Source organism: Sapajus apella, unplaced genomic scaffold (assembly GCF_009761245.1).
Source record: "Sapajus apella isolate SASKATOON/1434 unplaced genomic scaffold, GSC_monkey_1.0 scaffold12, whole genome shotgun sequence".
Lineage (NCBI taxonomy): Eukaryota > Metazoa > Chordata > Mammalia > Primates > Cebidae > Sapajus > Sapajus apella.
The window spans coordinates 1137857-1159891 of record NW_022436952.1 but is presented as its reverse complement, the minus strand read 5'-3'; the positions used below and the strand labels follow the sequence as shown (position 1 = coordinate 1159891).

The 22035-nt window shown below is 40.9% G+C and overlaps 1 protein-coding gene across 9 annotated transcripts in view; it reads right to left on the bottom strand.

Annotated features, from left to right (window-relative positions):
- The window catches only part of BRCA1 (BRCA1 DNA repair associated), a 73521-nt gene that overhangs the window by 36682 nt on the left and 14804 nt on the right, over window positions 1-22035 (bottom strand). For 4 of the 9 annotated variants that reach the window (XM_032279508.1, XM_032279510.1, XM_032279509.1 and 1 more), the window contains 8 exons: window positions 20912-20989; window positions 19057-19145; window positions 18031-18170; window positions 17241-17346; window positions 14787-14832; window positions 12671-12747; window positions 8317-11772; window positions 7825-7913 (listed from right to left, as the gene is read on the bottom strand). In XM_032279508.1, the coding sequence (XP_032135399.1) occupies window positions 7825-7913; window positions 8317-11772; window positions 12671-12747; window positions 14787-14832; window positions 17241-17346; window positions 18031-18170; window positions 19057-19145; window positions 20912-20989 (4081 nt within the window). The remainder of the gene's footprint in view (window positions 1-7824; window positions 7914-8316; window positions 11773-12670; window positions 12748-14786; window positions 14833-17240; window positions 17347-18030; window positions 18171-19056; window positions 19146-20911; window positions 20990-22035) is intronic. The other 5 variants (XM_032279513.1, XM_032279512.1, XM_032279514.1 and 2 more) reach the window with 5 other exon arrangements.

Sequence of the window (22035 nt, the reverse complement as noted above, 5' to 3'; positions counted from 1 at the left end):
AACCTCCGTCTCCTGGGTTCAGGCAATTCTCCTGCCTCAGCCTCCTGGGTAGCTGGGATTACAGGCATGCGCCACCATGCCCAGCCAATTTTTTTTGTATTTTTAGTAGAGACGGGGTTTCACCATATTGACCAGGATGGTCTCGATCTCTTGACCTCGTGATCCACCCGCCTCGGCCTCCCAAAGTGCTGGGATTACAGGCTTGAGCCACCGCGCCCGGCAAGACTTCTTAATTCTAATTCTGAAGTGCTCTTTCAATGAGCTCTAGTCTTCTATTTCTTTCTTTCTTTTTTTTTTTTTTTTTTTTTTCTTTCTATTGAGACAGTCTTGCAGGCTGGAGTGCAGTGGCATGATCTCAGGTCACTGCAACCTCTGCCTCCCGGGTTCAAGTGATTCTCTTGCCTCATGCTCCCGAGTAGCTGGGATTACAGGCATGCGCCACCACGCTTGGCTAGTTTTTGTATTTTTAGTAGAGACAGGGTTTTACCATATTTCCCAGGCCGGTCTTGATCTACTGACCTCCTGGATCCACCCACCTCAGCCTCCCAAAGCGCCGAGACTACAGGCGTAGGCGACTGCACCTGGCCTTTTATTCTAATTCTACTATGCTGCTCTAACCCCTACTTTTAATACAGCTACATTACTATAGAAGTTCCATAAAAGCCCTGTTTCTCATGTCTTTTCCTTCCATAAAGACCTTAGTGCTCCAGCCTGGCCATCACAGTGAAACCGTGGTTGAGGCAGAAGAATCACTCGAACCTGGGAGGCGGAGGCTGCAGTGAGCCGAGATCGGGCCAGCGCACTTCAGCCTGGGCAACAGAGCAAGATTCTTCCTCAAAAAAGACCTTACTGCTCAGATAAGTTATACTTTTTTTTTTTTTTTTTTTTTGAGACGGAGTTTCGCTCTTGTTACCCAGGCTGGAGTGCAATGGCACGATCTCGGCTCACCGCAACCTCCGTCTCCTGGGTTAAGGCAATTCTCCTGCCTCAGCCTCCTGAGTAGCTGGGATTACAGGCACGCACCACCATGCCCAGCTAATTTTTTGTATTTTTAGTAGAGACGGGGTTTCACCATGTTGACCAGGATGGTCTCGATCTCTTGACCTCGTGATCCACCCGCCTCGGCCTCCCAAAGTGCTGGGATTACAGGCTTGAGCCACCGCGCCCGGCAAGTTATACTTTTTGAATACTAAAGAACTGTTAGCCATTACTGCCATTAGGATAAAGTTCAAATTTACTAAACATAGCATTCAAAAGGCCCTTTGCACTCTGGTGTTATCTCTCATTTCTCCCAACATGCCTCACACGAGTTGTTTCCCCGTAACACAGGACAACTTTATGTTTTCTGGGCATTCCATGACTCTGTACCTTCACGTTACTTGCTGCCACTTGGAAAAATTCTTCTCATCTTTCAAAGCCTAGCTCAAATGTCTCCTTCAGAAGTCCCCACCAGGAGGAGTTGTGAAATATGAGAAGGGCAAGTGGGGAGAATGTAGCTAATTCTAATAAGACTCCTGAAATGTGCAGCAGAGCAGCTAGAACTGGTCTGGAGGGAAGCAGAGTGTATATCTGACCTTGTTGGTTCACATTCATTACATGTAAATATATATATAACCTTCCCATAAACATAAGTGTGTTTAATGAGTTAAAACTATTTCTGTTGTTTCTACTACTATATAATAAGCCTAATCCAAATACAAGCTGAAGTCTTAGCACAAATAGTGACTTTATCATGGTAGTTTTGTTGACATGGTGTGACTATTTTCAAATATACAGAAAACTTGAAGGAACTTTACAGTGAATGTTTGTATATCTACTACTTAGAATCTATAATTAACATTTCCTGTATTTAGTTTATTCCCCACCGCCCCCCCCAAAAAAAAAGTCCCCACCAATAATCCATCACCTATTGGGAACAGACAATCTCTTGCTACTTGATTTACATTGCTAATGCATTAGCATACCCAAATGGAACACACGACCTAGATGGACGAAATCTTCCCTTAATCATTTTTGTCTCCCTGATGCCTAGCAGACAGTAAGCACTCAGCAAGAGTTTAATGAGAAAATAATGAATAAGTATAGTTAATCAGTCTTCTGTAAAAACAAACAAAACCCCAGATACCAATGATACCAAATTAGGAATTCTCCCTGGTCTATATACCTTTCCTTGGTTGAGTACAAACCGGGATAAAATTCCACTTCAGTAATTTTTCCTGCCTGTGCTACTCTAGATGTAAGATAGCCTGAAATCTGACTTCAGCTGTTTTGGGCAGAAGCTCAGTAAAAACACTTTGCAAAATGAATTCTGAACAAATAGACACATCTCTGGGAATAAGATCAGAAATACAGAAAAACAAGGATGTAGTATATCAAATGTCAAATATAACACAGCATGGCTAAGGCAGATGTAATCAGAAATTGCAACCTTAGACTTTAAAACACAATGGACAGAATTAGATGATGGGTATATTGACAAAGTCCCAAATCCACATCCAAAAAGGATCATAGGAATTGCAAACAGAGAAAAGGCCTCCTAAATCTTTTCATCAGTTTAGTTGCCATGGCAATCCTGCAGAACACTCGTGACAACTCAGATAGAGAGTGAGCAGTCATCTCAAAGGTTTCTTGCCAATTCCAAGGGGCTTCAGGCCTAGAGGGATTTGCTCTGTATGCAGAATGGGCAGTAGAAGATAAGCCCTCTCTAACTGTAGTTCTCATAGCAATGCAAGATTAAGATTTTAAAACTGGATATCACCCAGTGTTGGCAAGGTACAGGAAAATGGGAACTATCATATACCACAGGGGCTGAAAGAGCACAAACTGGTTCAGTCTAAAGAACAATTTAGCAGCATGTATCAAACACCAAAATCCTAGTCCTAGGAATTAATACTAAGGAAATACTCAGGGATATGGGCAAGTATTTAGCTACCAGGATGCCACTATAGTGAGGTATGTAATAGCAAACTGTGCCTCTTACCCTGAAACCGTCAACACTCACCAATAGGTCAAATAAATCATGATATACTAGAAGGACAGAATGCCATATAGTAATTAAAAATGAAGTCACTTAAGAATTTTAATGACCTGGCCAGGCACGGTGGCTCACACCTGTCCCAGCACTTTGAGAGGTCGAGGAGGGCAGATCATGAGATCAAGAGATCGAGACCATCCTGGGCAACATGATGAAACCCTGTGTCTACCAAAAATACAAAAATTAGCCAGGCATGTAGTCCCAGGTGCCTGTAGTCCCAGCTACCAGGGAGGCTGAAGCAGGAGAATCATTTGAACCTGGGAGGTGGAGGTTGCAGTGGGCTGAAATTGCGCCATTGTAATCCAGACTGGGAGACAGAACGACAGTCAGTCTCAAAAAAAAAAAAAAAAAAAAAAAAAAAAAAAAAAGCCAGGTGCAGTGGCTCACGCCTGTAATCCCAGCACTTTGGGAGGCCGAAGCAGGTGGATCAGGAGGTCAAGAGATCGAGACCATCCTGGCCAACATAATGAAACCCCGTCTCTACTAAAAAAAAAAAAAAAAAAAAAAACATACAAAAATTAGCTGGGCATGGTGGTGCATGCCTGCAGTCCCAGCTACTCGGGAGGCTGAGGCGGAAGAATTGCTTGAACCTGGGAGGAAGAGGTTGCAGTGAGCTGAGATTGTCCAGCCTGATGCCTGAGCAAGACTGTCTTAAAAAGAAAAAAAAGGAATTTTAATGACCCAGTAAAAGCTAGATACAACATATAATATTATAAATACTGTATTATAAATACTTATTATAAATATTTATAATCAGTATTATAAAAATTCAGTATTAAAAATACGGATTTCTCTTTTTTTTTTGAGACAGGGTCTCACCATATTATCCAGGCTGGAGTACAGTGGCACCATCATGGTTCACCACAGCTCAGCTTGCTAAGATCAAGCAATCCTACCCCAGCCACTCAAGTGGCTGAGACTATAGCTGTGCACCACTAAGCCACACTAATTTTTTTTTTTTTCAGATAGAGGTTGCCCAGACCAGAGTACAGTGGTGCAATCACGACTCACTGCAGCCCTGAACTTTGGGGCTCCAGCAATCTTCCTGCCTTAGTCTCCCAAAGTGGTAGGATTACAGGTGTGAACCATGTACCTGGCCTACCGGATATATTTTAAACCTAAATTATATACAAGCACCCCTGTACACACACAGGAAAACTGAAAGAATATACACCAATAAATTGGTAACCATTTCTGGATAACACAAATTGCAATTAACTTACCATTTTAATCATTTCAAGCGTACAGTTCAGGGCATTAAGTATTTTCACGGTTGTGTTACCATTGCCACTATCCATCTCCAGAACGTTTTCATCCCAAACTGAAATCTGTACTCATCAAACAATAACTCCATTTCCCCCTCTCCAAGTCCCTAGTAACCACTATTCTACATTCTGTCTCTATGAATTTAGTTTTGTTTGTTTTTAACTGCTCCGTGTGGAGCAAAGCTAACCCACAGGCAGTGTGCCCAGAGTAACCAAATTTAACTATTCCAGGTATCTCATATAAGTGGAAGCATATAACATGTGTCCTTTGGTGTCCAGTTTATTTCAGTTAACATGATGTCTTCAAGGTTCATCCATGGATGATTTTTGTTTATCTGTATTTTCTAAGTTTTCTATGATGCACATATATAAAACTTTACAAGAATATCAGGCTTTTCTCAACTTCACCTAATCTGACTTCAGAAAGTTCACAAAAAAAAAACATCATTTACTTACTAGCAGCTAAAAGGGTTTTTAAGACTTAAGTGAGAAAAAGAAGCCACAGCAGGAGGATTCAAGGGGGTCTGGACAGCTCCACTTTAAGAATGTGCCTACAGCAGGTCAGAGAACATAAGCAAACTGTCTAAGATCACACAGCCCAGTAAATAACTCTCACCAATATTATTGTCAGCAATTGCTGTGTGTGTATTCTGCACAGAACCTGTGCTAGGAGTATAAATAACCAACCTAACTATTAGAAGTTGTCAATCTAATGGGAGATAAACAAATGAAAAAAATAAACAGATGAGCCTGAATTTTTGCATGAGGACTTGGAAAATTTTGGTGCCACTTCTACAAATAAAAATTAGGAGGCCAGGTATGGTGGCTCATGCCTATAATCCCAGTACTCTGGGAGGCTGTGGTGGGCAGATCATTTGAGGTCAGGAGTTCGAGACGAGCCTGGCCAACATGGTGAAATCTTGTCTCTCCCAAAAAAAAATACAAAAAAATGAGCCAGGTGTGGTAGAAGGCACCTGTAATCCCAGCTACTTTGGAGGCTGAGGCACGAGAATCACTTGAACCTGGGAGGTAAAGGTCGCAGTGAGCCAAGGCTGTGCCACTGCACTCCAGCCTGGGTGACAGAGCAAAACTCCATCTAAAAAAAAAATTAGGAGACAGAGCCTGGTTCTATGATGAAGATGATGCTAATTTTTAGATGCTGTGACAGAGAATGTTTTTTCTAGATTATTCTGCCTTTTGTACAGGGAAATTTCACATCGCCAAATGGTCACATATATGGTAAAGCTGGCTGGGTGCAGTGGCTCACACCTGTAACGCCAGCACTTTGGGAGGCAGGCAGATCACAAGGTCAGGAGTTCGAGGCCAGCCTGGCCAACATGGTGAAACCCCCATCTCTACTAAAAATACAAAAATTAGCCAGGCATAGTGATACAGGCCTGTAATCCCAGCTACTTGGGAGGCTGAGGAAGGAGAACCACTTGAATCTGGGAGGCAGAGGTTGCAGTGAGCCAAGATTGTACCATTGCACTCCAGCCTGGATGACAAGAACAAGACTTTTTTTCAAAAAAAAAAAAAAAAAAAAAAAAAAAGGTAAAGCTTTTATTTATTTATTTATTTTTTTGAGACGGAGTTTCACTCTTGTTACCCAGGCTGGAGTGCAATGGCGCGATCTCGGCTCACCGCAACCTCCGCCTCCTGGGTTCAGGCAATTCTCCTGCCTCAGCCTCCTGAGTAGCTGGGATTACAGGCACATGCCACCATGCCCAGCTAATTTTTTGTAGTTTTAGTAGAGGCGGGGTTTCACCGTGTTGACCAGGATGGTCTCGATCTCTTGACCTCGTGATCCACCCGCCTCGGCCTCCCAAAGTGCTGGGATTACAGGCGTGAGCCACCGCGCCTGGCCATAAAGCTTTTATTTATTTCATAAGTGACCAAATTATTGGCCTTGACCATTAGGTCCAGAAAGTAAAATTGTGTACTTTCTCTTTTTGAGGCAGAGTTTCACTCTTGTTGCCCAGGCTGGAGTGCAGCAGTATGATGTCAACTCATTGCAACCTCTGCCTCCCAGGTTCAAGTGATTCTCCTGCTTCAGCCTCTCATATTGGTTTTTTATTTTTTTTTTTAATTCTTTTTGTGCTCCATCAAGACAAATTATCCTTGGTTAAAAAAATCTTTTTTTCTTTTTTAAAGAAAAAAGATGATTTATGAGCAATTTAAAAAAAACACTGCCTATAATCCCAGCTACTCAGGAGGCTAAGGCAGAGAATTGCTTTAACCACCTGGGAGGCAGAGGTTGCAGTGAGTCGAGATTGTGCCACTGCACTCCAGCCTGGGCAAGAGTGTGAGGCTGTCTCAAAAAAAAAAAAAAAAAAAAAAAGGAAAAAAGAAAAACAACAACAACAACAAATAGGCCAGGTGTGGTTGCTTATGCCTGTAATCCCAGCATTTTGGGAGGCCGAGATAGGAGGATCACTTTAGCCCAGGAGACCAGCCTGGGCAACATAGTGAGATGTTGTCTCTAGTAAAAATTTAAAATTTAGCTGGGTGTGTTGGTGGGCACCTTGGTCCCAGCTACTCGGGAAGCTGAGGTAAGAGGATCGCTTGAGCCCAGGAAGTCAAAGCTACAGTGAGCCATGACTACACCACTGCATTCCAGCCTGGGCGACAGAGTAAGACCCTGTCTCAAAGAAACCAAAACAACAAACTAGATTTTAAAAGGAAAAAAATAAAGGACAGAAAGAAGTTTCCACAAAACAGTGAAAGGCTAGACGGTCTCTAACATGAAAAGAACCCTATAGGCTCCAACTTGGTACCAAGAATAAACACCAAAATTGCAATTGCTGGCAATAATATTAGTGAGAGTTCTGTACCTGGCTGTGTGGCCTTAGGCAGTTTGCTTACCTTCTCTGATCTGCAGTAGGCATATTCTTAAAATGAAGATATCTAGATCCCTTTTAATCATCCTGCTGTGGCTTGTTTTTCTCATCTCTCTTGATACAATAGTGCTGTCATGTTTTTGCTATAGGCCAAATGATGTTTTTTGTTTTTGAGATGGAGTCTCACTCTGCCACCCAGGCTGGAGTGCAGTGGTACAATCCCAGCTCACTGCCACCTGCCTCCTGGGTTCAAGTGATTCTGCTGTCTTAGCCTCCACAGTAGCTGGGACTACAGGCGTTGGCCACCACACCCAGCTAATTTTTGTATTTTTAGTAGATACAAGGTTTCACCATGTTGGCCAGACTGGTCTCAAACTTCTGACCTCAGGTCATCCACCCACCTTGGCATCCCAAAGTGCTGGGATCAGCAAATGGGTTTTGAAGGCTTGGCTCATTCATGAAATTCAGTATTTAGTATGCTATAATGAGCTAGGCAGTATGTGTGTTTGTGTGTGAAATAAAAGGTGGTATGAGTTCCATCAAGGTGCTTACACTTTAAGTAAACAATGAACCACAAAACACCTGTTATGCCATTAATTCAAAGAGATGATGTCAGCAAACCTGAGAATGTGGGATACATATTACTGATACAAAGGACACCACACACATACACACACATGCTTTTTACCTGAGTCGTTAAAATATCGCTCTGAGAGGATAGCCCTGAGCAGTCTTCAGTGATGCTTGTTTCACTCTCATACCCAAATGCTGCTTCACCTTAAGTAATAATAAAAAGAGGTTCAGATGTAAAAGCAGACTATAAACACTGCAACTTGCTGTATCTTTTTCTTCTCACTGGCAGGACTGGATTTACTTTCATGTCACACAAAATGATTAAATTCCTTGCTTTGGGACACTGGGATTTCCTTTTAGAAAATGAAACCACAAGTCAGTCCACCAATAATTAGGATGTTAAATCTCAATCAAAGATGACACTCTAACTGGGTGAATGACTTTTGACTTTTTAGGAAAAGCACCTTAGGAGGAACACGTTTCATGTTTAAGAAGCAGTTCCTTTAACTCTACTTGGAAATTTGTAAAATGTGCTCTCCAAAAGGCATAAACATTTAGCTCATTTCTATAAACAGACTGGGGCAAACACAAAAACCTGGTTCAATACCTAAGTTTGAATCCATACTTTGCTCTTCTTGATTATCTTCTTCCAAATCTGTTCCCCTTTCTTCATCATCTGAAACCAATTCCTTGTCACTCAGACCAACTCCCTGGCTTTCAGACTGATGCCTCATTCGTTTGGAAGAATCAATCAAGAAAGGATCCTGGGTGTTTGTATTTGTAGTCAAGTCTTCCAGTTCACTGCACTGTGAAGAAAACAAGCTACCAGAACATTTTGTTTCCTCACTAAGGTGATGTTCCTGGGATGCCTTTGCCAATATTACCTGGTTACTGCAGTCATTTAAGCTACTTTTCAATGATAATAAATTCTCCTCCGTGTTCTTAGATGGACACTCAGTAGCAACAGTGCTATGCCTGGTAGACTGAGGTGTATTGCTTACTTTACCAAATAACAAGTGTTGGAAGCAGGGAAGCTCTTCTTCCTCACTAGATAAGTTCTCTTCCGAGGACTCTAATTTCTTGGCCCCTCTTTTGTAAACCTGAGCCAAATGTGTATGGGTGAAAGGGCTAGGGCTCCTGCTGAGCTCTCCTCTCTGGACACTTTTGCTAAAAACAGCAGAAGTCTCAATGCCATATTCAGCAAAACTAGTATCTTCCTTTATTTCACCATCATCTAACAGGTCGTCAGGTGTCTCAGAACAAACCTGAGATGTATGACTGCTTCCCACATGCTGTTCTAGGTTATCTGAAATCAGACACGGAGAGAGGTCTGTATTAACGGTCTGAACTACTTCATGTTCCTGCTTTTTAATTTCAGGATGTTTACAATTACTTACAGGAAGACTTTGCTTATAAATCTCAGGTTGCAAAAGCCCTAATCTAAGCATAGCATTCAATTTTGGCCTTCTGTTTCTACCTACCTCTGCTTGAATGTTTTCATCACTGGAACCTACTTCATTAACACTGGAGCCTACTTCATTAGTACTGGAGCCTACTTCATTAGTACTAGAACCTACTTCATTAGTACTGGAACCTACTTCATTAATACTGCTTGAGCTGGTTTCTTTAAAAGCATTTTCTCTGTTATTATGGGTAATTGTGCTCACTGTACTTGGAATGATGTTCTTGTTTCCCATCGCTCTTTCAGGTGACATTGAATGTTCCTTAGAGTTTTCCTCTAGCAGGTTTTTCTTACATTTAGTTTTAACAAATGACCTGGTGGGAATAAGTGGTGGTATATGATATGTGTTTTGTAAAAGTCCATGTTTATTTGGAATAATGAGTCCAGTTTCGTTGCCTCTGAACTGAGATGATAGACAAAGCCTGGAGCCTCCTTCGATACACTTGGCATAGTCAACTGGCTTATCTTTCTGACAAACCATAGGAACACCTGCAGTGATATTAACTGTCTCTACAGGCTCGATATTAGACTCTTTCTCTCCTTGATTTTCTTCCTTTTGTTCATATTCAAGAGTGACCTTTGGACTTTGTTTCTTTAAGGACCTGGAGTGGGCAGAGAATGTTGCACATTCCTTTTCTGGATTTCCTGTATTTGAAAACAGAGCAAATGACTGGCGCTTTGAAACCTTGAATGTATTCTGCAAATATTGAGTATCAAGTTCACTTTCTTCCATATCTATGCTTGTTTTCTGACTGTAGTTAACTTCAGGTCCCAATGGATACTTAAAGCCTTCTGTGCCATTTCTAGTATCTTTAGAACAACCATGAATTAGTTCCTTGGGGTTTTCAAATGCTGCACTCTGACTCACACATTTATTTGGTTCTGTTTTTGCCTTCCCTAGAGTGCTAACTTCCAGTAATGAGATACTTTCCTGAGTGCCATAATCAGTACCAGGTACCAATGAAATACTGCTACTCTCTGCAGATCTTTCAATTTGCAAAACACTTTCTCCACTTAACATGAGATCTTTGGGGTCTTTGGCATCATTAGACAGTTTAACTGTTTCTAGTTTCTCTTCTTTTTCTTCTCTTGGAAGGCTACGATTGACATATTCTTTAAGTTCATTAGTATTTGAACAGTTAGTAAAAGAACCAGGTATGTTTGTTAACCTCAGTTCTGGGAAAGTATCACTGGCACGTCTTTTACTTGTTTGTTCATTTGGCTTGCTACTCTTTTTGGCTCCAGTTGTACGTTCTTCATCTTCCATGAGTTGTAGCTTTCTGCTGTGCCTGCCTGGCATTTCGTTGTCATTTTTTTTCTTTATCTCTTCACTGCTAGAACAACTATCGATTTGTACTTCAGTATAATTAGGTGGGCTTAGATTTCTACTGACTACTAATTCAAGCTCATGAATATGCCTGGTAGAAGACTTCCTTCTCAGCCTATTCTTTTTAGATGCTTTGGAATTGTGGATATTTAATTCTAGTTCCATATTGCTTATACTACTGCTTATAGGTTCAGCTTTACTTCTGAAAGATTCTTTTTCCAGTGATTCTACTGAGTTAGGATTGTTCTCATTCTGAATAGAATCATCTTTTGTTTTATTCTCATGACCACTGTTAGCAATATTCATCACTTGATCATTCTGCTCCATTTGGTTAGTTCCCTGATTTATCTTTTCAGGAGTCTTTTGAGCTGCCAAATCTGCTTTCTTGATAAAATCCTCAGGATGAAGTCCTGATGTAATTCTCCTTTTACGCTTTAATTTATTTGTGAGGGGACGCTCTTGTGTTATCTGTGGCTCAGTAACAAATGCTCCTATAATTAGATTTTCAGTTACATGGCTCAAGTTAGGGAGGCTTGCCTTCCTCCGATAGGTTTTCCCAAATATTTTATCTTCAATACTACTCTCTACTGATTTGCAGTAAACTCTTTCACTTTTACATATTAAAGCATCATGAGGATCACTGGCCAGTAAGTCTATTTTCTCTGAAGAACTAGAATATCCATCTACCTCATTTAGAACTTCCAATGCTTCAGCTACTTTGGCATTTGATTCAGACCCCTCGTCATGTGAGTCATCAGAAGTTAACAGTTCATCACTTCTGGAAAACCACTCATTAACTTTCTGAATGCTGCTATTCAGTGTTATCCAAGCAACATCTTCAGTATCATCTCTAGGATTCTCAGAGCATGGAGGTTTCTGCTTATTCCATTCTTTTCTCCCATGCAGGGGATCAGCATCCAGATCTACCTTTTTCTCTGTGCTGGGAGTCTGCCTATCATTACACGTTTCCTCACTTTCAGCCCATCTGTTATGTTGGCTCCTTGCTAAGCCAGGCTGTTTGCTTTTATTACAGAATTCAGCCTTTTCTACATTCCGTCTGTCTTTAGTGAGTAATAAACTGCTGTTCTCATGCTGTAATGAGCTGGCATGAGTATTTGTGCCACATGGCTCCACATGCAAGTTTGAAACAGAACTACCCTGATACTTTTCTGGATGCCTCTCGGTTGCATGCTTCTCAGTGGTGTTCAAATTGTTATTACGGGATTGATGATGTTCGGCATCTGTTATATCCTTCTCCGAAAACTCACAAGGAGCTGAAAATATACAAAAATAACAAAGTACTCAAAAACTGAACTGCCATTAAAAAAATACATACTTAATACAACTTGGAGGTGGAAATCAACCAACTGGCTATATTTAGAGAAACTAACCTCATGAACTACCAAGTATAGCAAGGATGTAGCTCATACTTTTCATTTAATTCCTATTTACCTAGATTATTTCCACTTAAGATCCATTAAATTTTTAAATTCAGAATTTTCCCTATACAAAAACCACAACTCCTATTTCTCTAACATCTAAGAGTGAATTAAAAGCAGACTGGTCATCAGAAAACTGGTTCTGATGTACTCTAAAGATCACTGGTCTACTTAATACTCTGTTCTACCTACAGACTTACCACTCCCTGTATTTAAAAACCAGTAGGTAAAAGGTGAAATACAAATACATCAATTAAAAGTAAAGGGCAGGCCAGGCACAGTGGCTCATGCCTGAGTTTGAGATCAGCTTTTATAGAGACCTGTCTCTATAAAACCACAAAAAATTAGCCAGGTGTAGTGGCATGCGCCTGTAGTCCCAGCTATTCAGGAGGCTGAGATGGGAAGATAGCTTGAGCCTGGGAGGTGGAGGTTGCAGTGAGCTGAGACTGCACCACTGTACTCCAGCCTGGGCAACAGAGTGAGATACTGTCTTAAAAAAAAAGTAAAGGGCAACAATCAGTTATGGAAGGTCTTATTAGAGCTACATTAGTGTAGTACCATTGAAATTTAATGGGCCATACCATGACACTTGACAAAGAATGATACTCTAACTCTGCCAAGAGATTTTGTGGATTGTAAAGGTCCCAAATGGTCTTCAGGATAATCTAATTACAGGACAGTATCTACCTACTCTCTCTTCAGTGCCTGTTACGTTGGGAAACCTTGCCATTACCCTTTTTTGCAGAATCCAAACTGGTTTCATCCCTGGTTCCTTGAGGGGTGATTTGAAATAATTCTTGATCTCCCACACTATAGGGAAAAGACAGAAGTCCTAATGAGAAACACTGGTAATATGCATGCAGAACTGTAAAATGATCAAGATCAAATATTTTAGCTCTCTCAGTTGCAGAAAGCCAACCAATCTTATTCACTTATTCAAAGCTACTCTCTCCTTTAGAAAATTCTAGTTGAAATGGAATGGTTGCCAGGTGTGGTGGCTCACGCCTAAAACCCCAGCACTTTGGGAGGCCGAGGTGGGTAGATCACTTGATGTCATGAGTTCAAGACCAGCCTAGCCAACATGGTGAAACCCCATCTCTACTAAAAACACAAAAATTAGCTGGGTGTAGTGGCACGTGCATGTAGTCCCAGCTACTTGGGAGGCTGAGACAAGAGAATCGCTTGAACCTGGGAGGTGGAGGTTGCAATGAACTGAGATTGCGCCACTGCACTCCAGCCTGGGGTGACAGAGTGAGACTCCGTCTAAATAAAAAGAAAGAAAGAAAAAAAAAGAAATAGAATGGTCAAAGACTGAGGACGCACAGTCACAAAAATCAGAACAGTAGTGTAGAACATTGATTTATGGACATGCAAATAAAAGCCAAAATTTAAATGACAATCAAAAGATAGTTTTTAAAAAACACTTAAAAGTATATCTTAATGACAGGCAGAAGCAAGGATATCTAAACAAAGGGAACACTAGGATTGCAGATAACCCAAACAGAATGCAAACCACCACTTTGCTACATTACTTTCTGTGCTTTTTCAGTCTAAAAATCACTTGCTTCCAATTATGAGACTAGGGAAGTCATTTGCAAACTAAAACTGACAATATCACGCCTGTAATCCCAGCACTTTGGGAGGCCAAAGCGGGTGAATCACTTGAGCTCAGGAGATTGAGAACAGGCCGGCCAATACGGTATCTAATAAAAATACAAAAATTAGCTGGGCATGGTGGTGCATACCTGTAATCCCAGCTGCTCTGAAGGCTGAGGCAGGAGAATTGCTTGAACTAGGGAGGCAGAGGCTGCAGTGGGCCGAGATTGTGCCATTGCACTCCAGCCTGGGTAACACAGTCAGACTCCATCTCAAAAAAAAAAAAAAAACTTGGGCCAGGCACAGTGGCTCACTCCTGTAATCCCAGCACTTTGAGAGGCTGAGGCAGGTGGATCACAAGGTCAGGAGTTCCACACCAGCCTGACCAACATGGTGAAACTCCGTCTCTACTAAACATACAAAAATTAGCCAGGCATGGTGGCGTGTGCCTGTAATCCCAGCTACTTAGGAGGCTGAGGCAGGAGAATCACTTGAACCTGGGAGGCGGAGGTTGCAGTGAGCCAAGATCATGCCATTGCACTCCAGCCCGGGTAACAGAGCAAGACTTTGACTTAAGAAAACCAAAAGACACAAAAAAACAACTTAGGGTCAAGCAGTAATTCCTAAGGAAGTTAGGTAACGTAATTGGGGGCTGCTTGTAGATTGTTATATAAGTTATATAGACAAAGCTTGAAAGATGAGTGGAAATAAGGAACAGAAAGAGTTGAAAATGAAGTCCTGGAACATTTTCATCAGTCACAATTACTACTGTGTCAACATTACTGTACATGAGGAACTTAGAGAACAACAATCTGCTAGAAGCAAGTATGCGCAAAGTTCTACTGTTGTCCTAAATTCCTTTGGAAAGTGCTAGTACCTAAATCAAACAAACAAAAAGAGTATTTTCTCCACTATAAAATGAGAGGACTAAACTAGATGACCTCTAAGGTTTCTTCCAATACCATGATTCTATCTAGAGAAACACCAGCCTACTTGAGGGAGGAAGGTGGGAGAAGGGAGAAATTCAGAAAGAAAACAAACAAAAAAACTGTGGGGTATGCTTAGCACCGAGTGATGAAAAAAATCTGTACACCCAATCCCAAGTTGTGTGTTTACCTATATAACAAACCTACACATGTATCCCTGAATCGAAAACAAAAGTTAAAATATTTTTAAAAAGAGAGACATCAATCCTTAATATTAACTAAATAGGAAAATACCAGCTTCATGGAAAAAAGTTCTCTTTGACTCACCTGCAGTAAGTTTTCTTATTAATTGTATCTTCAGAAGAATCAGATCCTAAAAAATTCCCCCCCCAAAAAAAATAAATAAAAGGTTTCTTAATTAAAAGGGTTAAACAAAAAATGTACTTGTTGAAAAACAGATATTCATCTATAAATATTTACTAAGCATCTACTATGTGGCAGGCACAATGCTAGTTAAGCCAGTATGTAATACAGAGAAGTGGTTAAAAGCACAGGCTTGGCCAGGTACAGTGGCTCTTGCCTGTAATCCTAGCACTTTAGGAGGCCAAGATGGGTGGATCATTTGAGGTTAGGAGTTCCAGGCCAGCCTGGCCAACGGGCTGAAATAAAAAACAAAAACAAACACAAACAAACAAAAAAAGTACAGGCTCTGATGCCTAATTTCCTAGGTCTGAATCATGGCTCAGCCACCTACTAGTTTTACTATGTTGGAAATGTTTCAGAACCTCCCTGTGCCTTAATTTCCTCATCTGTAAAATAAGTATAATAGTAACAATCTCAGATGTCTGACAAACATCTAAATGAATTATGCAAGAAAAGCACAATAGTGCCTGGAATCTAGTTAAGTGCTCATAAACATCACCTATATCATTATTTTTACAATACCTGTTGTCTAGGAATTTATGATTGTAAGGGTGGAAAACAGTTAAGTGTTAAGATGGTGGTGTGTCTGGGATGTCAAAAGATGGCTACCCTTTTAAATTAAAAATAACCCAATTAGAGAGCCCAGCTCTGTCACCCAGGTTGGAGTGCAGTGGGATGATTTATAGCTCACTGCAGCCTCAGACCCCTGGGCTCAATCTATCCTCTCACCTTAGCCTCCTGAGTAGCTAGGACTACAGATGCACACTACCACACCCAGCTAATTAAAAAAAAAAAGTTACTTTGTAGAGATGAAGACTTGTTATGTTGCCCAGGCTGGTCTTAAACTCCTGGCCTCAAGCAATCCTCTGCCACTGCTGAGATTACAGGTGTGAGTTACTATGCTGGCCTCAGCTCTTCTTTTTATAATTTTTAATGTTTTAAAAAATTATTATTTTTTAAAATTATCATTATTATTTTGAGATGGAGTCTCACTCTATCACCCAGGCTGGAGTGCAGTGGCGTGGTCTTGGCTCATTGCAACCTCCGCCTCCTGGATTCAAGAGATTCTCCTGCCTCAGCCTCCTAAGTAGCTGGGATTACAGGCATGTGCCATCATACCCAGCTAATTTTTTTTGTATTTTTAGTAGAGAGGGGTTTCACCATGTTGGCCAGGCTGGTCTCGAACTCCTGACCTCAGGTGATCTACCTGCCTCGGCTTCCCAAAGTGCTGGGATTACAGGCATAAGCCACTGCATCTGGCCAAAAATTTATTATTATTTTAAAAATAGATGCCAGGCGCAGTGGCTCAAGCCTGTAATCCCAGCACTTTGGGAAGCTGAGGAGGATGGATCACAAGTTCAGTAGATCAAGACCATCCTGGCCAACACAGTGAAACCCTGCCTCTACTGAAAATTCAAAAATTAGCCGGGCGTGGTGGCATGTGCCTATAGTCCCAGCTACTCAGGAGGCTGAGGCAGGAGAATTGCTTGAACCCAGGAGGCAGAGGTTGCAGTGAGCCGAGATCCCGCCATTGCACTCCAGCCTGGGCAACAAAGCAAAACTCCATCTCAGAAAAAAAATAAAATAGAGACAGGGTCTCCCTATGTTGGCGAGGCTGGTCTTAAACTCCTGGACTCAAGCAATCCTTCTGCCTTGGCCTTCCAAAGTGTTAGGATTACAGGCATGAGCCGCCCTGTCCGGCCAAGATTCAGCTCTTCTTAAAAGGCTTCCTCATCTAGTACGATTTATCTTGGATCTCGTTAAATATTGTAGCAATTTATCAAGTTTTTTCTTACTGCTATTCTCCATCTTTCCAAAACATATTTAAAACCAGATATTCTTTCTCTTGCTCGCCACCCCCCCCCGGCCTTTTCTTTTTTGAGATGGAGTCTCGCTCTGTCGCCAGGCTGGAGTGCAGTGGTGCGATCTTGGCTCACCGTAACCTCTGACTCCCTGGTTCAAGCAATTCTCTTGCCTCGGCCTACCGAGTAGCTAGGATTACAGGTGCGTGCCACCACACCCAGCTAATTTTTGTATTTTTAGTAGAGACAGGGTTTCACCATGCTGGCCAGGATGGTCTGGATCTCCTGACCTCGTGATCCACCCACTTTGGCCTCCCTAAGTGCCGGGATTACAGGTGTGAGCCACCACACCCAGCCTCTTGCTCCCTTTTTAAAGTAAGATTCTTCAAGGTGGGAACTACATCTTTTACATTATTTATAACTCAGCATAGGGCTCATAAAATTCACTTCCCAAAGCTGCCGACCACAAATATAAATTATGACCAAGATTTTTAGCAAAATTATAAGTAAAGCAATCCAGTAATTATTAAATACTTTAAAAATCTGAGACCCTTACCCAAGTCAATGTAGACAGACTTATTTTGAGGTTGTATCTGCTGCTTTGTCCTCAGAGATCTCACAATTCCAGGTTTAGAGGGCTGGACACTGAGACTGGTTTCCTGCTAAACAAGTATGTTAAGAATGGTCAAGCAATTGTTGGCCAGTGTCTGTGCTTTTCCTCCTGAAGAGAAACTTGACACCATGGGCAAAATAAACTGACTATCATCAGTCAGGTAACATGTATGCTGCTTCGAAAAAATGCCCAGAAAATTACACACTAAAATGTCTGGGGCTGGGAGCAGTAGTTCATGCCTATAATCCCAGTGCTTTGGGAGGCTGGGGCAGGAGGATTGCTTGAGGCCAGAAGCGCAAGACGAAACTAAGCAATAGAGTGAGACTCAGTCTCTAAAAAATAACAGTAGCAGTAAATAATAGTAACAATAAAATGTCTGGAATACGTGTGATTTGAATATTTTTCCTGTTGTTTTTTTTCAAAACTGATTATGTATTACTTATGTGATTTTTTGAAGTATTGATATAGCATATTCTGAAGCTGATACTTGATATACATTCCAATCACATCTGATAACTTTTTTTTTCTGGGGGTGTGGACAGAGTCTTGCTGTCACCGAGGCTTGAGTACAGTGGCACAATCTCAGCTCACTGCAACCTCTGCCTCCAGGGTTCAAATGATTCTCCTGCCTCAGCCTCCCAAGTAGTTGGGATTACAGGTCCTGCCACCATGCCTGGCTAATTTTTATATTTTTTGTAGAGATGGGATAGAAATAGAAAGAAAATGGTTTTACCAAGGTAGGATTTTGGGGTTCACTCTGTCGAAGTCTTTTGGCACGATTTCTGTAGCCCATACTTTGGATGATAGAAAATTCATCTTTTAAATGTTCAGGAGAGTTATTTTCCTTTTTTGCAAAATTATAACTGTTTGCAACTGTAAATTGCAAGGGAAAACATTGTTTGCAGTTAGAAAAAAATGTATGAATTATAATCAAAGAAACTGAGAGAAACCCTATATATGCTCTTTGTTGTGTTAAAACAATGCATTAAGGTAACCTATGATTTTTTAAAAAATCAACTGGTAATTCTACGTCTAGGAAACAAACAAAAACAAATACACAGACCATCAAAGTTATTTAGAGTCCTTGCTTTCTACCTCAACACTAACAAATTTGTCTATCAATACCGTATTTCACTAAAGCTAAGACACCAACAATGTCAGTTGCACTATTATTTCCTGTATTACTAAGAAAGAGAGCACACAAATTAAACAAATGACACATCATCAATAGTAAAATGCTCCCAATTTCAGAGATGTTAAGATGTGAAAAATGTGCGCCTTAGGATTAATAACATAGGGTGTGAGACCAGTGGGAGTAATTTTTAAAGAACAGATTATAGAGCCAGGCACAGTGGCTCACACCTGTAATCTCAGCACTTTGGGAGGCAGAGGTGGGCAGATCACGAGGTCAGGAGATCAAGACCATCCTGGCTAACACGGTGAAACCCCGTCTCTACTAAAAATACAAAAAATTAGCCAGGCATGGTGGTACGTGCCTGTAGTCCCAGATACTCGGAAGGCTGAGTCAGGAGAATTGCTTGAACCTGGGAGGAGGAGGTTGCAGATTGTACCTGGGCAACAGAGCAAGACTCCATCTCAAAAAAAAAAAAAAAAAAAAAAAAAAAAAAAAGATTATAAAGAACTAAAATTAACCTAGACTAAAAGGTCTTATCACCACATCATAGAAAATAATTGTGCAAACTTCCTGAGTTTTCATAGACAGCACTTGAGCATCAGTCTTGGGCTATTCAATACTTACACTGCAAACCTGTGTCAAGCTCAAAAGCGTGAATGATTTTCAACAGTTCTTCAACAAGTTGACTAAATCTTGTACTTTCCTGTAGGCTTCTGAAATTAAATTGTTTGAGAAACACCCTCAGCAAGTGATTATCAACTTTTTAAAGACACTAAAATAAGAAAAGACATGTAAACAAAAATAAGATGCAGCAACAGTAGAACACCTCTCTAATCAATACATCATTGACATCCAAATAAACCATGTGACAGTACTGACTGTTTTAGCAATGTTTTGTCATTCATTAAAGTCTACCAAATGCTTCAAATTATCTGATATAATACTGCTCTAAATCCATAGCAGAAAAAAATCCACTGAAAAGAAAGCTAGAGAACTTGTTTATTTAAAATTTAGAGACAGGATCTTGCTCTGTTGTGTAGGCTAGCATGTAGTGCCACAATCATAGCCCACTGCAGCCTCAAACTTCTGCACTCAAGCTATCCTCCCCCTACAGCCTCCCAAGTAGCTAGGACTATGGGGATATGCCACCATGTACTATGGTGCCCAGACCGATCCCAAACTCCTGGCTTCAAGTGATAATCCCACCTCAGCCTCCCAGTGTGCTAGGGTTTTAGGCAGGAGCCATCACACCCTACTGAGTTTACTGTTCTTAACATCTGAACCCCACCCAATCCCTCACTGTTAGTTCTGCCTCTCAAGGGTTTCCGTCAAATTATATTTCTTTGAAAACACAAATAGATAACAATGTCCAAAGGAAGACTTGGGTTTAGTAAAGTGGAATTAAAACATAATTCATCCATTCCTTTGAGCATCTGAGTGCCTACTATGTACCAAACCTCAGAGAAAGTGTTAATTAAGACAGACAAAGTTACTACTTTAATAGAATTTATCTTGTGGCAGAAGAGATACACAATATATAAATACATTTTGTTTGTCTAAATTATTAGATAGAAACACAAACCTTTAATCCCAGCACTTTGGGAGGTCCAGGCAGGCAAATCACCTGAGCTGAGGAGCTACCAGCCCGGGCAATGTGGCGAAACCTCATCTCTATAAAAAAATACAAAAACTGGTAGTGTGCACCTGTAGTCCCAGCTACTTGGGAGGCTAACACAGGAGGAGCCCAGGAGGTGGAGGCTGCAGTGAGCTGAGATCACACCACTGCACTCCAGCCTGGCATCAGAGCAAGACCTTGTCTTCAAAAAATAAATAAGGCCGGGCGCGGTGGCTCAAGCCTGTAATCCCAGCACTTTGGGAGGCTGAGGCGGGTGGATCACGAGGTCAAGAGATCGAGACCATCCTGGTCAACATGGTGAAACCCCGTCTCTACTAAAAATACAAAACATTAGCTGGGCATGGTGGCGAGTGCCTGTAATCCCAGCTACTCAGGAGGTTGAGGCAGGAGGATTGCCTGAACCCAGGAGGCGGAGGTTGCAGTGAGCCGAGATCACGCCGTTGCACTCCAGCCTGGGTAGCAAGACTGAAACTCCATCTCAAAATAAATAAATAAAATAAAAATAAAAATAAATAAAAAGAAACAGTGAAAAAAAAAATAAAAACATTAGCAGACAATTGGGGCAGGGCGATAGAGCCCTACTTTACATAAGTCTACAAGTTCTTACACTATTTAGATGCATTAGAGAAAGGCAGTAAGTTTCTAACACCCGTATAAGGCAGATGTCCCATAAAACTTTCAGGAAAATAACTCTGGAAATAATTCACTGTCTGCTAAAAACTCTTTTATAAATTTGTCTACTGATGAATGGTTTTGTAGGAACACAAGCTACGTTATTAAATAATTTCTACTTTTTCCTACTGTTGTTGCTTTCAACCTGCCATAATTATCCAAATTATATACCTTTTGGTTATATCATTCTTACACAAAGGACACTGTGAAGGCCCTTTCTTCTGGTTAAGAAGTTTCAGCATGCAAAATCTATAAATCATAAAGAAAGAACAATCCAAGTTATTTCCCTTTGTAGAGAGAATACTCAAAAGGCAAATAGCCATGAAAAGATAATCTCACAACTGCCCTTAAGAGCCATTTAAAAAGTAATGGCAGGTGAATTACAACCAATAGTTTCCCAATTGTTTTTATATGCTGCATAAGCAAAAACCTAAACTACATAAGCAATGATCTATGAAAACTGAACTTACATGCATATGGCTTACTGTTATGATCACATAAAACTTATTAAAAGTTAGTATAGCATATTTAATGATATATTCATAATTATTTCATGCGGCATAATCAAATATAAATGGTAAGTAGTTCACGTAAGATGACTATTAATTAGTTTAAAATCTCAACACCTCACCACAAAGCTATAGTAATCAAGACAGTGTGGTAATAGCATAATAGACATATACATCAATAAAATGAAATTGAGAGTATAGAAATAAACTCATACATATATCTATGATCAAGTGATTTTCAACAATAATAAATATCAAGACAATTTTTATTTTTATTTGTTTGTTTGTTTTTTTGTTCTGAGACGGAGTTTCACTCTGTTGCCCAGGCCGGAGTGCAGTGGTACAATTTCGGCTCAATGCAAACTCCATCTCCCTGGTTCAAGCGATTCTCCTGTCTCAGTCTCCCGAGTAGCTGGGATTACAGGTGTGTGCCACCATGTCCAGCTAATTTTTTGTACTTTTAGTAGAGACAAGGTTTCACCGTGTTGACCAGGCTGTTCGAACTCCTGACATCAAGTGGTCCACCTGCCTTGGCCTCCCAAAGTGCTGAGATTACAAGCATGTGCCACTGTGTCCAGCTAATTTTTATTTTATTTTTAAATTATTATTATTATTATTTTTTTTTTTGAGACGGAGTTTCGCTCTTGTTACCCAGGCTGGAGTGCAATGGCGCGATCTCGGCTCACTGCAACCTCCGCCTCCTGGGTTCAGGCAATTCTCCTGCCTCAGCCTCCTGAGTAGCTGGGATTACAGGCACGCACCACCATGCCCAGCTGATTTTTTGTA